The sequence below is a fragment of the Lutjanus erythropterus genome, chromosome 8, assembly GCF_056507025.1.
Source record: "Lutjanus erythropterus isolate fLutEry1 chromosome 8, fLutEry1.hap2, whole genome shotgun sequence".
Classification (NCBI taxonomy): domain Eukaryota; kingdom Metazoa; phylum Chordata; class Actinopteri; order Lutjaniformes; family Lutjanidae; genus Lutjanus; species Lutjanus erythropterus.
The window spans coordinates 13,948,548-13,965,000 of NC_139324.1; the positions used below are offsets into that span (position 1 = coordinate 13,948,548).

A 16,453-nucleotide genomic window follows, 5' to 3' on the forward strand; every position below is an offset into this window, starting at 1 on the left:
TCCCCCTCAGCTCTTTTCTTTATCCTGCTCTCAAAGTCTATCACTTCCCTTACAACATGTTAGCATGAGTGTGGATGTGGCTTTGACTAGTCCGTGTTGCTGTGCACACGGGAACCATCGTGGGGTGCATGCATGTGAATCTGACCAGCTCAGAATCAGATATATCTGACATTGTCTGGCTGGTCAGTGGTCATGGACAATTAAGCTGAAATCCGGCTGATTCCGGTTTCTGACTGATTTATAAGTGCATCTTTTCTATGTGGAGAGGGATGTCATTCACCTGACTCCAAGAGATTTGCTCATTAAGAAAGAAAAACAAACAAACAACCAATGCAGTCATCTCTAGAAAGAATTATAATAATCCCTGAAAAGCACTTGTACCTTAACCTAATACAGACCTCTCTATGAATTTGTTTTAACTAAAGAAACCTTCTTGTCATGTCAGACAAAGTCTGTTAAAGCTAAGGTTACCAGACTAGATTTTCTTCATTCATTAGACAGTAGGAGTGTCAAAAATTCCAATATTGCATTAAAAAAAAATCAGTCAAAATGAGCTTTTGATTTCAATAATTGAGATCAAAGGCAGAATCAGCTGTTCTCCCACTATCTGTATCCAACCCCACCTATTTGCGACATGTGGTGCATGTCCGAACCAAAAACCCACAAAGACGACACAGAGTAGCTCACCAGTCATTATATTATATTCGATAGCATATCATCAAAGACATGTTCATTAGATCAGTTCTCTTGTCAGAACCTCTGACCACACACTGGCATACATGTGAAGTTGGTGCTGTGCACTGGTTGTCCAGTACTCCTGGTAGTAGGACTGGTTAAATGCACAGACTGAACCTAACTCTGTAATTGTACTCTGTATGAACGTATAACGCCATTGTTAAGTTGTCCTTCATGATTACTTTACCCTTTTATCACGCAGACTATCTTTTTAAAGAGGAATCTGAAACTGTAAATGACAGTTGTCAGGGCATAAAACCAATGATCTGTTGGTCTTTACAAATCAACTTGACAGTCTAACAATGGCATAGCCATCATGACCTTAAAATTGATAGTCAAATCAAATCATGACACCCCTATTAGACAGAAACAACAGATTAATTCCTGTAGAACTGTACTTAAGTAAAGTTTATTGGTATAGCTCCTTCCACGGATAAAAAGTAAACTAATAAAAATAATATAAAAACTAACAAAGAAGTTGAAATACACAGCAACAACAAACAACTCACAAACACGATAAAATACCAAAAAGTGACGAGGAAAAAACAATTAAAGCAATAAATAAAATGGAGCAAGTTAGACACGTTAGCCAAAATCCTGTCTGAATAAAACATGTTCAGCTCCTTCATAAAAACATCAGAGGAGTAGTAGTATGGGATTTCCTCATTTTTACAGTCTACAGTCATGACATCAGATTTCTGAATGTGACCTGGTGACAAACAGGTTCAAACAGAGAGCCAGTCATGAACCAGCCAAACAGCTCTGAATGAAACTCAGCAGAAACCAACTGCCTGTGTGTGTGGACTGACAGTGATTAGGAAACTAAAAAAAATTATTACTACGAGGATTGCAGTGCAGTCAGTGAAAATCTTTTGATGCTGGCCGGAGGCTCTGTCACAACCTGCTACACACCCAAAACAAACACACTCAAAAACACACACACACACACACACACACACACACACACACACACACACGTACACACACGCCCTGTGCAGCGGCTGAGTGAACTGCAGGAAAACAGATTGCTCAATACAACATCTGATTCTCCATAGTGACAAAGACAGAAACTGTCGTCTTCTTCTTCTTCAAGTATCTGTCTCACTTGTCATCCCTATCTCACTGTCTGACATGACTTCCTGTTGCACAATTCATTTTCAATTCAAATTAGTTTCCAGTGGCGCCATAACAATAATTTAAAAATAATAATCGAAAAGAACAGGAATTCCTCTCTCTGTCTGTCTGTTTCTTGGTTTGTCTGCCCCTCCTTCATTCAGTCACTGTCTCTCACACACACACACACACACACACACACACACACACACACACACACACACACACACACACACACACACACACACACACAGCAGCTAAGTTGTGTGGTGAATACTGGGAGCCCTTTGAAACCTGTTCTCTGCTTCAATCCTCAGGACGCACACACAATAATAACTTCCTAACTTGACAAGCGTGCAACACACACAAACACACACTCATAAACACCTGCCTTCACACTGTGCACCTCACACACACACACAAACACTCCGTCTCGTGCCTCTACATCTCGACCCACCTGTGCCGTTGTAGCAGCAGCAGCAGCAGCGGGTGAGGATCCATCCACAGCAACGCCGGCCTCGCTTCATCCTCACTCACTCACACATCCTACACCTGTCCACTCTCTCTCTCTCTCTCTCTCTCTCTCATACACACACACTCATAGACACACCTCTCCCTAACTGTCTGACTCGACTCGGTAACTTGTTTACTGGACTGAGTGGGAGAGAGTGTCTGTACAGCGAGAGCCTCAAGTCCACACTGCTGAGATTCACCATAGAGAGAGAAAGGGATAGAGCAAATGAGGTGGGAGGAGGAGATGGAGGAGGAGCCTACACACACATACATGCACACACACTTCTTTCGTTCTCCGACATAGTTGTTGAGTCGCTCTCCCTCCCTCCCTCCCTCCCTCCCTCCCATACACACTTCAGTTCCCTGGAACAGAAGTCAGTGTTAATTATTGTGGAGGGCAACTCTCCCATTGTGGAGAGCAGGGACTCAAGTTCCAGCACTGTGCCTGGTTTTGTGTGTGGGTCAGAGAGAGAAGTAAGAGGGCGAATGTGTTTCTTAAGCCCTTTCCAGAAATCGACTTTGTAATTTTGCCGGCTTCCTCTATCTGTTGAAGTAATGGCTTCTTGGCATTTGGTAGCATATGTCCCTGTTATGTAAATGCGCTATAATAGCTCTGTTCAAATATGGTAGAAACAGTGTTGGTAGAGCTGCAGTGCTCACATAACAATTGAGGAACAAGTAGTGACACTGCTGGATAACAGTGATGACAATAACATTACATGAATGAATGGATTTTTTACTTTTTTTGACAAGTGACCATTCAAGAAGCCCCTCCTCTAAACAGCAACTGTCCAACCATAGATTAGCAACTGTAACTAGGCACCGCAGGCCTGTTCAGCTTTGTGTTTCTCCACATGTTGAAGCACTGTGCATGGTGCTCTAAGAAGAGCCATACTCAGTGTCTTATGAGTTTGGAGGGCGGTGTCTTTTTGTGGTCTTTCAAAAAACCTAAACCACAAGAGCACATTCATGAGGAATGGATTAAACTTCGTCTTTATCTGCATAAGCTGCAAACGTTAGCATGTCTGTCTAACTAGCCTACTACCTGCAGTCACGTTACCTCCAGCCAAACAGTGTTCTTGTTTGAAAATGTGTCAGATGGAAATATTGCAAAGTCAGCTGTAGATGGACTTCTCAGCCAATAAAATGAGTTTAAACATTAGCCTTAACTACACTTCTGAAATCTGCTGGCAAGAGCCATCATTTTAGCTGGAAAAAATCCAGTCACCTAGAATCGAAGCTAGCTATCGAACCCAGCTTTTCAAAAATTACACACAATTTTGGTGTTTAACCTCCCACTGTTATCACTGTAAACTACATATGTGCAGTTTGAGAATGGAAAGCTTGACAGATGTAGCAACAGTAACTAAGGAAGGTGGGGCTTAGCAAAGGATCAATTTAATTACTATTTCAAACATTGGTCTAATTGATTCAAACAAGGTGTCTATAGTTAATATTTTATATTCATAATGGATAACATGACTACTTGAATGTGAAAGGGGTCACTTGTACTGACAAACTTGTAGAGCTAAAGAACCAGATATTTCCCTCATAAGTTGGTGGAGATCAAAAACAGAGCTGAAAGAGAGTGATAATTGTACACTGTTTTAGTCTTGTGGACAGAAAAATGTCTCCAAAAGATTGCTAATGCTGTTACTGAGAAGTTTGTAATATCGATTTAAAAGGTGATATGTTCGTTTTGTGTTCACACCTTGTTTCTGCTGGCATTTTTCAGGAATCGTAAATGGTGAATGAGCAGCACTTTCAGCACCTTAGCACTTTTCCTACCCTAGAAAGTGCTTACTTTTTGCACCTTTAGCCATTTACACACACACAAATATTGCCATCTACTTCATCTGTCTCTCTTTCTTTGCTCCACTCCATGTCTGCCCCAGAGGAAAGGAAAGAAATGCGGCCGTCCAAGCCACCTCCCAAAGGCTACGGTAGAGGAAACACTGCATTGATTTTCGAATGAATTGATACTTGGCGTACTTTCTTTTCCTGGCAGGGGTTTGCTTGTTGTTGAGCTGAGTTCTACCCCCACAGCCACTACAGAAGAACAGGCCATTGGCATAAAAAATTTACAAAGATGGTCTGATGATTATGGTTTTCTTACTCTTCTGTCCTGTGCCACGAGGGGATGAAAATGAATGAAAACACTTTTTCGCACACAGACCAACATGAGACGAATCTCCTCTACAACTTTATACTGATGAGCCTCTGGCACACTGTTATAGCTCATTAAAGTTTATAATTTCCTTTGATAAACATTTAACATCTCTCTGTATTTAACCTCATGTCACAGCATTAAATTCAAGAGAGTCTTTAAATTGAATAACAAAGAGGTTTCTCTTTAAAGCTCACTGGACTTATGCAATTAGCCCTTTGTTGTCTCATTTAAGTTCAGTGTTTGGGCCACTCACACATCATATGCTAGACTTGGACCTGACATGCTCCTCTCACTAAAAAATGACAATCAGGCCAATGCTCAGCATTTGTGTGCATGTGTACCTTGATGCAGCAGTAGGTAAGACAACAAACATGCACTTAGCCTAGATAAAGTGCTTTCCAGCAGCTCTGTTTCTCTGCAGTGTCCCATTTTAAACAGAGTGTGCGTCTACTGATGTTCTACAGCAAGAAATACAGTTTAGCGCTCAACTACTGCAGCTATGACGACACGGCAGTTAATGTTTCTCTGATCTTTTTCTTTTAGCTACAATCTCATCATAAAAAATGACAAACTTGGTTGACGTAGAACAGAAGCAAGAAGGCAAGAACCAAGACAACTGGTAGCGCTTAGTCACAGCTATAAACTATTATCACTGCAGTGATCAAAGTCTTGACAGAAGAGTTACAGCTCTTCGCTCCATCTGTTTTAGTGACTTCAAAACTCCACCGTGACTCATTTTCAGTTCATTTAACTTTAGAGCTTTAGTGTCTTCACAGTCTTTCATAGAGGACAAGGAGACCTACTTTACAGAGCAGTCACAAGACCCGAGACCCACACACACACACACACACACACCACACACTCACACCCACAAACACACGGGGCAGACAGAGGGAAGAGGCAAAAGCTGGAAAGAATTCAGCAGAAGTTTCTATCCAGTCCAGTTAATTAGCAATGACTCTTTAGGGTTAATTAACAGTTTGACTCGTTCATTAACAAATGGAGTGCATGTAATTAAATACCCATCAGCCTCTAGTCGCTTCACTGTTGAGTAAGCTGCCTAATTCTGCGTTCATATGCATCGTCAAACAATGATGGTTTTAAGCCACAGCAAATATAAGGCGTTCACATGTTACTGGAGAAGTCTGTACTGAAATCAAGTAGTATTTGTTCAGCAAGTGTTACTCTTTTTGCATATTTGATATAATGAAATGGGTCTTTGTGTGACTTTGACATGTTCGCTCAATGTGACAAACCTCTACATAAAGAGCAGATAAATGAAATGTGTGCAACAAAACACTGAACTGGTTAATATACATCACTGGTGGAATAATACAACGGTATGATTTCACAAAATAAATAAATAAAATCAAGAAATGGCTGTGTTTGAGACAGCAGCAACATATAGACATATATGAGACTTAAATACATATGACTGGAGGCAGCTGCTTGTAACAACTTTATTGTGACAACAGGTTGGTTTAGTTTAGGGTAAGTTATTGTCATGCGGAATAAAGATAATTGAAGTGGTTTTGGTCATGGTTAAGTTCAAGTTAAAGGTCAAGCAGGTGCTCTGGATTGAAAATGCTGTGTCACTCCTGATGGGCAGGTCAGCACTTTGCATGTCAGCCTCTGTCATCATTGTATGAATGTGTGTGTGTGTGTGTGTGTGTGTGTGTGTGTGTGTGTGTGTGTGTGTGTGTGTGTGTGTGTGTGTGTGTGTGTGTGTGTGTGTGTGAGAGAGAATGGGTGATTGCTGATTTGTGTTGTGAAGCACTTAGAGCTGTCAGTAGCCTAGAAAGCGACATAAATGCATTCGATTTACCAAAATAAGACCTGCTTCAGTTAAGAATGCTATTAGTGTAACACCACTTCATAAGAACCTTTTGTAGACTTGTTTGACTTCCTTATAAAGGCTTCATACCAAAATATGGTGTGAAACAAGGCTGAATGAGTATGATCTACGAAGGCAAAATAAACAAACAGGAGTTTGCTGATGCATTGTAATGTTCTTTATTTCACTAAAAATTCAATTTGGATCATTTTTATTAGTTGTTTCCCCCGTCATTATAATCATGTTAATGACTGATGCTCTAAACTAAGCTACCGTTAACTGTTATTCAGCCTTTATTAATAGGCTGATGACTAAATCAGCCTTTTTTGATAAGTTAGAGAAGTCTCACATGACACTGTACCCACCAACACTGCAGTCAAACAACAAAGTCCCCTAAACATTTCCTAAATATCTTGTGTGTATGTGAGTGTGTTTATTTCCATGTGTAGCTGCTACAGTTGCCTGATTTGCATCTCTCTACAGAAACACAAAACATCCTTTTCATTAGCAAGGGCAGAAAACACACCATGACAGCGGCAGGCAAATCAGCTGACCTCACACTGTGCATGTGTTTGTGAGGCTACAGGGAGGAGGAATCTCCCACACAAACACACAAACTTCTTCCATGATGTTTATAACCCGTAGCAAGACAAAAACTTAAAACTGGGTTGAAGGATGGTACGTTACGCACAGGAAAGCCTGTGTGTGGGGGTGGGAGGAAGTTCATGTGTGTTCAAAGTTCGGAATTTAGAACGTGATAAAAGTAACATTGGAGGAATGACACGTGAGTCATCATACTCATGTCATGTGTTAAATTTATGGGTTCATCAGCATAATATGCTGTGTGTAAGTCAGCGCTCAGATGTCACTTGGAGCAAGCGCAGGGAAGGAGGCGTTTAAACTGACAGTTTAGTGCTATCCTAGCGTTATTTAACGATCTCAGTAGTTTTGGTGCGAGTTGAAGAGTTTTTGAGCTATTGGCTTGTAGAGATGTCGGTCTTCTCCCTCATATAATGGAACCAATGGCAGTTTCATATATGAACTACTTTCTTCCTAATATAAAAAAAGCAGTTCTGGTACTTTCTACTGCAGAAAGAAAGTGTTCCTGCTTGAAACTGCTCACAACAAGGTCTGACTTTCTTGAGTAACTGCGTCATGATTTCTGTTATGAGCTGTTGAGTTTTTCAAATATACTTTTTGTTGTTGTTTTAAGCAGCACAAGCCAAGTGCTATTTAGTCCCATTATATCAGAGACAAGGCAGACATATCTCGGCTGACATCTTCAAAACTCAAGCAACTCACACCCAAACCTAAATGGATAAATATCACTACAGGTAGGAGGGGAAATGTGTATTTTTTGATTTTGGGGTGCACTGTCCCTTGAAGCAGCTACACATCAGGACAGAAAAGGGGCAACACTCAAATCTGTGTATGTGTGTCTGAGACCTCTGAAGCAGTGAAGCAGTTACTACAGCAACCGTCATATGTCATGCCATTTCCTCCATCTTTATCACGTTCTAGTTCTCTGTACAGTGGTAACCATGGTTACAAAGAATGGGAGGGTGTCTTTTGAGATTTTCTTGATTAGTCCCGAACAGCTGGCAATTTATGCCAAATATGTTCTGGTTTAAATCAAACTCAGATGTAGTCAATAGCCTTTGAGAAAAATAGCCAGAATCCACACAATTAGAGTTTTTTTTTTCACTACAATAGAAAACAACAAAGCCACAACATTTTATTTTCCAGTAACATCTCCAAAGTTTTGTCCAAAATCCTGGCCAGGATGGAGGAAACATGCACATCCACACCTTCCATTAAATCCATCTGTAAAATGGATTAAAAGATCATCTTCTTTAAATCTTGAGTGAAGCTTGCTAGATATAACAAGTTTCATTTATATTGCAATGTCCACATCTCACCAATAGAGGTCAATACAGATCAGATTACCTGAAGTAATGTTTACCTAAAGGAAATCAATGTTCTCCACTTGCGTCTGATTAAAGATGAAGGATGAAAATACAAAACACTGAAGGCATTACTTTACTTCAGTGAATGTATTTTTGAAAATTAAAAAAAAAATGTTGGAAAACACTTCACAGCTAGACTTAGTCCTGATGGGCTTCCTTAATTATATAATGATTGAAAGCCACCCAGTCTGGCCACTCTGAACTGGGAAGTCTTTGTTTTCAGTGTAAGTCAGGGTCACATAAAGCTGCTTTAAGTCAAATTCTGTAGCTCATTCAAGCCTCAAGTTTCATTTCATTCATAACTGTGCCTTATGTGTGAATCTGTGCCGATTTAAAGAGAGTTTCTTTTGAAATGTGTGTGGAATATTCATAACATCTGAGTTCTCAGCATAGTTTCTGTTGGTTGGCAGGATGTCTTGAAAACCTAGACACAAAAACTTCATTTGGACTCCAGGTTTGTTCTTCCTACCTTTACCGGAGCTGAAGAAGCAGTCCATCTCCACGCTGGAACGTGAGTGGGACACGCAGAGTGTGGAGCTAGGAACCAGTCCCTCCTGTGGTGGGCTGCGGTCAGTGGTTCGAACAAGACACCAACCGGGCCGCTCGCTCGGCCGCTCCAACAGCTCCACGGTCTGGCCTGGAGTGAAGAGCAAAGAGATGTTTGACCATGTGGCTGAATACTTTTTCTATTTTTCATTAGTTTTTATTTTTATTTTTAATTATTTTTGCTTTAAAATGAGTGTAGTTTCAGTTACTTTCCAGAGTGGGTTTGATCATTACAGTTCTGAATAACCATAATGCACCGCATGCATTGTTAACAAATCTGACCAAATGGACAAAGACTAAAACTACATATATTTCCTGTATATTTTATTGTATGTTATTTTTTGTAATAACACAATATTTTTAGGTTGTTTATTTTCCATTGTATAGTTATTGTTAATTCAATTAATTGAAATGTTTTGTTCACTGTAGTTTTGGTTTTTAGTTTAGTTTTAGTTAACTGTAATAACCTTACAATGTGGTAACAAGAATTTCATTTTAGGAGATAATGTTCCATGTATAAATGTTATTTTTTGTAGTTTCAAAGGGAAATCTTTTTCTTGAAATTTTACAGACTTAAAATATGCTAATGTCCTTTCAGCCCAACCTAACTAAAACACATAAACCCAGACTGAATCACTTCACTTACATTAAGCAGATTAATCCAAACTCCCTAAAATCTTTGAATTTAACTACTAAAGCCAAAGTGATGAATGAACACAGTAAAGAGGCAGATGTGGACTGAAACAGTGTGAACAGGTTTCTCTCACCAGTGCTGACAGACATCTCTGTGCTGCATCCTGCTGTGAAGTCCTGAAGGACGACTGTCAACTCACAACCACCAGAGAGCTGCAGAAAACAGAGAGAGAGAGAGAAGACACATTTAATAAGACTTCTAAAATCACAAAACATAACTAGTATAACACTGAAAACTTTTTTTAACAATGTTCTTGAAAACTACATCCAGTTTTTGTGTGTGAAAGGCGAAATGCACAAAATAATTCTAAGATCCTTAATCTACATTCCAGCCTCAAAAAATGTTGATGGAGGAAGACAAACTTAATCCAGCCCCGAGACAGGACTGACATCAGTGTTTACACAATAAACAGAGTATTCCTATAGAGAAAAGTGCCTAACTAAACTTGCATTTGATACAATGGTGAACTTAAAATGAGTGCTGAACAGGTTTAAAAGGTGACAAAACTCTTTGAGCACAAAACTTTAGTTTTAAGATTTAAAAAAGAAAAATTGGAGCAGCTGCAGTTGCTGATTTAAATTCTCTTGGAAGAACAGGATGAACTAGCAGCATGTGGACATCGTGTATATCTGACTCCTCTTTGGTTCCATAACAAACGCTGAAGACAACTGGGAAAGAGCTGGACTGAACATACATAAAATCTGTGAGAGTGTGTAAAAAATCTTCAGCAAACATTCAGCCTTGGGCAAAGGACCAGTGTGTGTGTTTATGTCGTGACAAAAAAGCTCAGAAAAATAGGCCAGTAAGGTCTGGGCTTAGAGCCACAACACCCTAAAAACCTTAATAAAAAACACTGTTAACACTTGTATATTTTCAGAGTTCAAAACCATCAAAAAGAAGAATCAAGCAAAGTCTGGAAAAATCACTGGAGGAGCAACAAAGTTCTGCCACACAAAGTTTATTGATCTCTCTAGGTAGAAAAATCAACAAGCTTGAGTCAAACCCAGGTTTAGACTGAAGAAAGAGGTGCAAAACACCTTGTTATATACTGTTTAGGAGGTTCTAGGAGCCTCCTCCCACTTTGAACATTTTGGCTCACAATCAAACATAATTGTGTAGTAAATTTTACCTTATGGGATCATAATGTCATTCGTTTTCTAACAAATTGCTGCTTCTCTTAGGTTCGCATGCATCAATCTTATATTTTTTAAAAAATGGTAAAAGAACAGCTGGTCTGGCTCTTACTGACTTACTGACTTTTAATCCGTGTGGTAAACACTAGGCGTGGGAAAGTACCTACAAGGTCCCTTGCCTCATTATCCTTCTGGATGGGCATCATGATCCAGTCCTTTGCCTCATCATCCCTCTGGATGGACATCATGATCTACCTTAGAGTGAAATGTTGCCTTTGGATGGAGTGAATCTGGCGCTTGAAAATTATACTACATTGGATGGAGTGAACTTGGTATAAGTGGATGAAGGGAACTTGATGATAGAAAATTATACCACTACATTTACAGTCTCAGTTCAACTTTTTTGTCACTAGACTAGCATAACAAATATATTCCAGTTGTCATACAACAAACATGACAAACAGTTTAATACATACAATAGTGCAATGTTTTTTGTATTTAAATAGGCCATGTGCTGGGTTCATCTATGTTGAAAGAAAAAACACCATGCACCAGATGAGCGCCAGTAAGGTGTAAGTAATAATAAGTAATTCATATGAATGAACATAGGCTGTTCTCCAATGGTGTATCCAGATTTCCTTCATACATTCATGAGAATGAGACTCAACAATCAAACATCTTCCAGAATTCCTCCACAATTTCTTACTGTATCTTTAGTGTTGTTAAGGCCGGAGCCAAAGAGAGGCTGTTTAACTTTTAAACATCTAAAATATATGTAAGTTTGATTTTCAATTTGATCGGGATGTGACTTTACCAAAAACTCAAGGTAAAGCTCTTTTTGTTTGTATAAAATTAGTTTTTCCTTTAACTTAAAGTATTTCTGCTTTCCTTCTTAAATGAAACAAAATAAAAGCATCCAGCAGTGACCTAAGCATGTGCAAAATAACTGGAACTGTCTTTGTCCATGATTGTTAGAATTATGTATGTACAGCTGCAAAACAAAAACAATGCAGACATCAGTAGCAGTCTTTTTATAAAATTAAAGGAAAATAAAATAATTAATTATTTAACATAATGGTAGATAGGAGATAGTAACAGTTTAGTATCAAGACATTTTCTAACGGCGATATTTGATATTTTGTGTTGTGTTTCATGTATTTATTCATACAATTTAACTTAAATGTGTCTCTGCTATGATTTAACAGATATGATCTTAAGCAGCAGTTGTTGACATTATCAGAGATGATAATAATATAATAATGATCGACAGGAAACTAACTGAACATGTAATCCACAGGTTTGGTCATAAAGTGTTGACGGTCCATGCTGTACACTGGACTGTCATTATAGCTTAATAAACCTGTCACTGAAAGCTGTTACATAAAGGAGTAAATTTGACATTCTCTCTCACACACACACACACACACACACACCTGACAGTGATATAGTAGATGTCATACTGCTGAGGTGTGTTGACCTTTACTCATATTACATTGAACCACCTTGAGCTGAAGTCAGAATACTTCAATAAACAGACAGTGAAACAACAGCACATACAAAAAAATAAAGTACCATTGGAAGAGAAGATAGAGGGAAATGTGCGTTTAGAGAAAAAACACTAAAACAAACAGATTTAGTGATAAAGCTTCCTGTACTAAACTGACCTGGGCTGTGTACTGTAGAAACACACTGTCAGCTGATGACTGCAGGACTGTGTACACTCACTGCAGACTGTTTTTTAATGAGTGAAGTCACACATACGAACACAGCACCTGGATCTGTCCTGTGTGTTTTTTTTGTTACTGCTGATATTGTAGAGCTGAGATCTTTCTGACCTCTCGCTCATCTACAGGCAGCACGTACATCAGCAAAACTATTTAAGTGAACTAGTATTTTGATTCCAGAGAACAGCAGTTGCAGATTGTGACAAAAACTACTAGTATTAGCAGATGTGAATTTAACATAGATGTCAGAGTTGCTGTCAGGACTTCTAAACAACATTTATGAATAAACTGCAACAAACAGATTAAGCGAATGAACACTAGAAGCAAATCAATCAAATATATAATGCCACAAAAGTGGGGAAAATATTCTACTTCTCTATCTGCCTTGTCTGCTCTGCACTCATTGTCTTGGAAAATGTCAGAGTGTGTCTGTGTGTGTGTGTAATGTGTGTTTGTGTGTATGTACGTGTGTAAGCAGGCACTCTTTGCGAGGCTAAAGATCTCCTAGCAACAAGGACCCCTGTTTCTATGAAGATGCAGGTGAGTTTATACCTGGACAGATGGCCACACACACACACACATACACACACACACACACACACACACACACACTCACTCACAGACAGCATCAAAAGACCCTGCAGCCCCACGCAGGCGTTTACACTTATTCCGGCTGATTAGACCTCTACTCAAGTTGAAGGTGGAGCGATGCTTGGAGTTATGACATCCTTAAAACTCCATGTACTGTTAACAATTTGTTTTGCTCCATTTGGTTGGTGCTGCTTACACAGTGGCATGGGTGTGGACGTGCTATAATGCAGGCTGCTTAGGAGGCGGCAGGTCTGCGACTGAATCTAGCTGGTACCAAACAGCAGCAGGTAATCCAGATGCTGTGGTAATCTTTAATCTTTCCACAGTCTTTGAGTGTTGGCAGACTGCACCATTTTCCACTTGGATTTCAGCCACTAAAAGCTATGTGAAATGTGTTTTTATTAGTCTGTTTTATATGTAAAGCCATTAGTACATGTGGTATTTTGTTTACTTGCCACAGAAGCCATCAATTTATTCCATACTCCATTCATTTGAATGGAACCAGTCCACTGGCACAGCAATGCAGAAATCTGGCACGGCACTGTGTTGGCAAATCAAAGACACGCAAGTGCACATCCCTGGTAGATTACTTTGTAACATAAACATTGTATTTCTACACTTTAAATGGCAAAAGATACAACCCCAATTCCAAAAAAGGTGGGACGTGTAAAATCATAATGCAGTGGCTTGCAAAACATTTTTCCACCTATATTCAATTGAATACATTGAATATTTTGAACATTCCCAGTCTTCTGTTGCTCTCATCTCAACTGTTTGCATTCTGTTATTTACATTTCACACAGTGTCCCACCTTTTTTGGAATTTGGGTCACAAAATAGTTGCCAATGATTAGTAAAAATCCTGTTCTGGCCTGGTTACAACTGGTTTTGCAGTGTTATATTGTCTGATAAGCCTTTGAATTCATTAATCTGTCATTAACTGCACTGGATCATATTTCATTATCTCACTGGCACCTTAAACAACATGCCTCCACCAACACAGCGCCCTGCTGTCTTTACACAGCGCTGTTTTTGGTCTGAATCTCCTCTTCTCTAAGCAGTCCTGAGAAGAAGTCTAATCAGTCAAACAAGGTCAAACACCTACGTGGGTGGACTATAAAAGTGTCAAAGAGGTGATTCGCCCAGATTTAGTGCATATCAACTTTTGGCATCTGTTAAAATCATTGTTTGACAGCAAATTCTCAGGCAGGTAGTAAATATGCGAGTTCAGTGGAAAGGTTAACAGTGTTCTAGCAAATCAAAACTGTCGAAGGAACCACCATTCTGGTGCTCTGTAAACAAAAATCATTATAAAATACATTACAGAAATCTATCCACAAACAATCTGTATTTTCTGAAGGAAAGGTCTCAAGGCCAGGAAATGTGTTTTGAAGCACAAAGAGGCCATGTAGTCATTCAGCTGATGTTCAAATCACTTAAATAAATCAAGCATATTACTAAGACTCAATGAGTAATCTTCCGGCATAACAACATTTATTAATTTTAAACTGTGTGGAATGGGAGCTGGTTTGCCACATCAGCATTACCAAGCTAATTACTAGTATGACAATAAAACCAAAAAGAGTGTGCTCCATAAACAGTTCAACCACAGTACACTTAGTCAATATCTACAGAAAATGATGGTTGTTTATGTTCTCACATCTGTTAAGTACTAAGTGGGGTTTTTGCTATGTTTTGCAATTTTCAAATTTTCATTTGTAGGGTGTTTTAATGTGTCTTTTAATACTGTAAATATACAGTAGGCTTTAATATTAGTGTTGGGGTTAACACATTACAACGTAATGCGAGCAACACATGAGTTTTGCAGTTCAACTTCTCCAGAGTATTTCAAGTTGGGTCTCGAAATGAAAAAAATCCTCATGATAAAATCTTTCTTTGAGACAATACTCCAATACCATCCAATGTGCCTGTGAAGAGGCTTCTTAGCTCTGGAAGTGTCATCAGAGAAACCAGGAATCTGACACATAAAAAACCCTCTGCATTATGTAAGAATAAACTACACAGAACATTTGGTGGGGTAAGTTTAAGTGATTTGAGAAGCCTGTGCACTTTTATAGTTTGTATGTATGAGATGTTTTTGAGAAGATAACTGGTTCATTAATTGCATGCTGAACCATGATGTACAGTAGACTATACAAGCCAGTGTTTTATAGTTTTTAAGCTGTGTAACATGGCTCTGCCCAGTTTGCTGTAAGACTGTTAGAGTAAGAAAAAATGAAAACACTTTATGATATCTTGTGCATGTCAGTTACATTGTTCTAACAGCTTACTTTTCTCAGTAGGTAATGCTGAAATGTAACAAATTACTTTCTCATGACAGTAATCGTGTAATTTAACAACTTACTTTTTAATAGTGTTAATCTTCATTAATCAAAAATTAATGTTACCCAACACTGCACAATAGAAAATGAAAAAGTGTGGTAAACTTCAGTTGTAGGACAACATGTCCCTCTTTGGATGTAAAAAAATAAGTCAGCTATTTGCCTCATTAAACTTTTTCCACAACAAAAGCCATCCAAACAAGACTCTGATTCAAACTCGCTGAGAAAGTGAGGAGGTTTTCAGCCAGCAGGCAAAACCTACCAAAAGAACAACCGCTATCCTTTTTCCAGTACCAGTTTGTGTCTGTGTGTGAGTATTTCGAGGGTGTGTCTTGTGCTCTACTGCTATCTGTCATATGACCCATGTCTGTGCACTGAAAACACACATGCATGCACGCACCAGCTTGTGACGGTCATATGTTTGAGCAGAGGAAGGCTGCCTTAAGCAGAACAAATGTGCTTCACCTCCGTCTGCAGCTGAATGAATGGATCCTGCTCGGATCAGGAAACTTCATGAATGACACAGGAGATTTTCTTTTCTTGAATCTGCCTGAATGTACTGTGTGCACAGCTGCCTCTTCATTATCAGTAACTACCACTGAAACTGTGATAAGCTGATAAATACTAATAATATAGCTACTGTTTATTTCAAATGTAAATGTATCCCTAGGAGTCTTTACAAGGCTATCAGGCAGAGGCTTCGTGACGAGCTGATCATCTGAATCAGGAGTTTTGGAGCAGGGAAACGTCTAAAACATGCAGGGCAGTGAGCTCCGAGGACCAGGATGGGGGAAACATGTCACAGTCCACGTTGGCATTATTCATCACCAGAGTTCCTCTTCCCTCATGCACACATCCCTAATCCACAAGAAAAAGACACTGCAGATCGCTGATTTGAATGAAAGCGCTGGATACAGTAAATGATAAACTCACAAGCTCAATTATTGCTGTTTATTAAATTATATATTACATCACTGATTCAGTTTTTTACCCTTATTGCGAAAAGGGCATTATTGCTATTAGACTGTTTACATGGCACTAAATTAATGTATATTCCCTAATATTCCTGTTTATATGCAGCTGTGCATACTC

At 39.1% G+C, this 16,453-nt stretch overlaps 1 protein-coding gene across 1 annotated transcript in view; it reads right to left on the reverse strand.

Annotated features, from left to right (window-relative positions):
* kalrna (kalirin RhoGEF kinase a) overlaps positions 1 to 16,453 on the reverse strand; it is a 182,055-nt gene that overhangs the window by 43,487 nt on the left and 122,115 nt on the right. Inside the window, exons 39-40 of the mRNA XM_084724610.1 lie at positions 9,646 to 9,724; positions 8,802 to 8,969 (exon numbers count right to left, since the gene is read on the reverse strand). Coding sequence (XP_084580736.1) covers positions 8,802 to 8,969; positions 9,646 to 9,724 — 247 coding nt within the window. The remainder of the gene's footprint in view (positions 1 to 8,801; positions 8,970 to 9,645; positions 9,725 to 16,453) is intronic.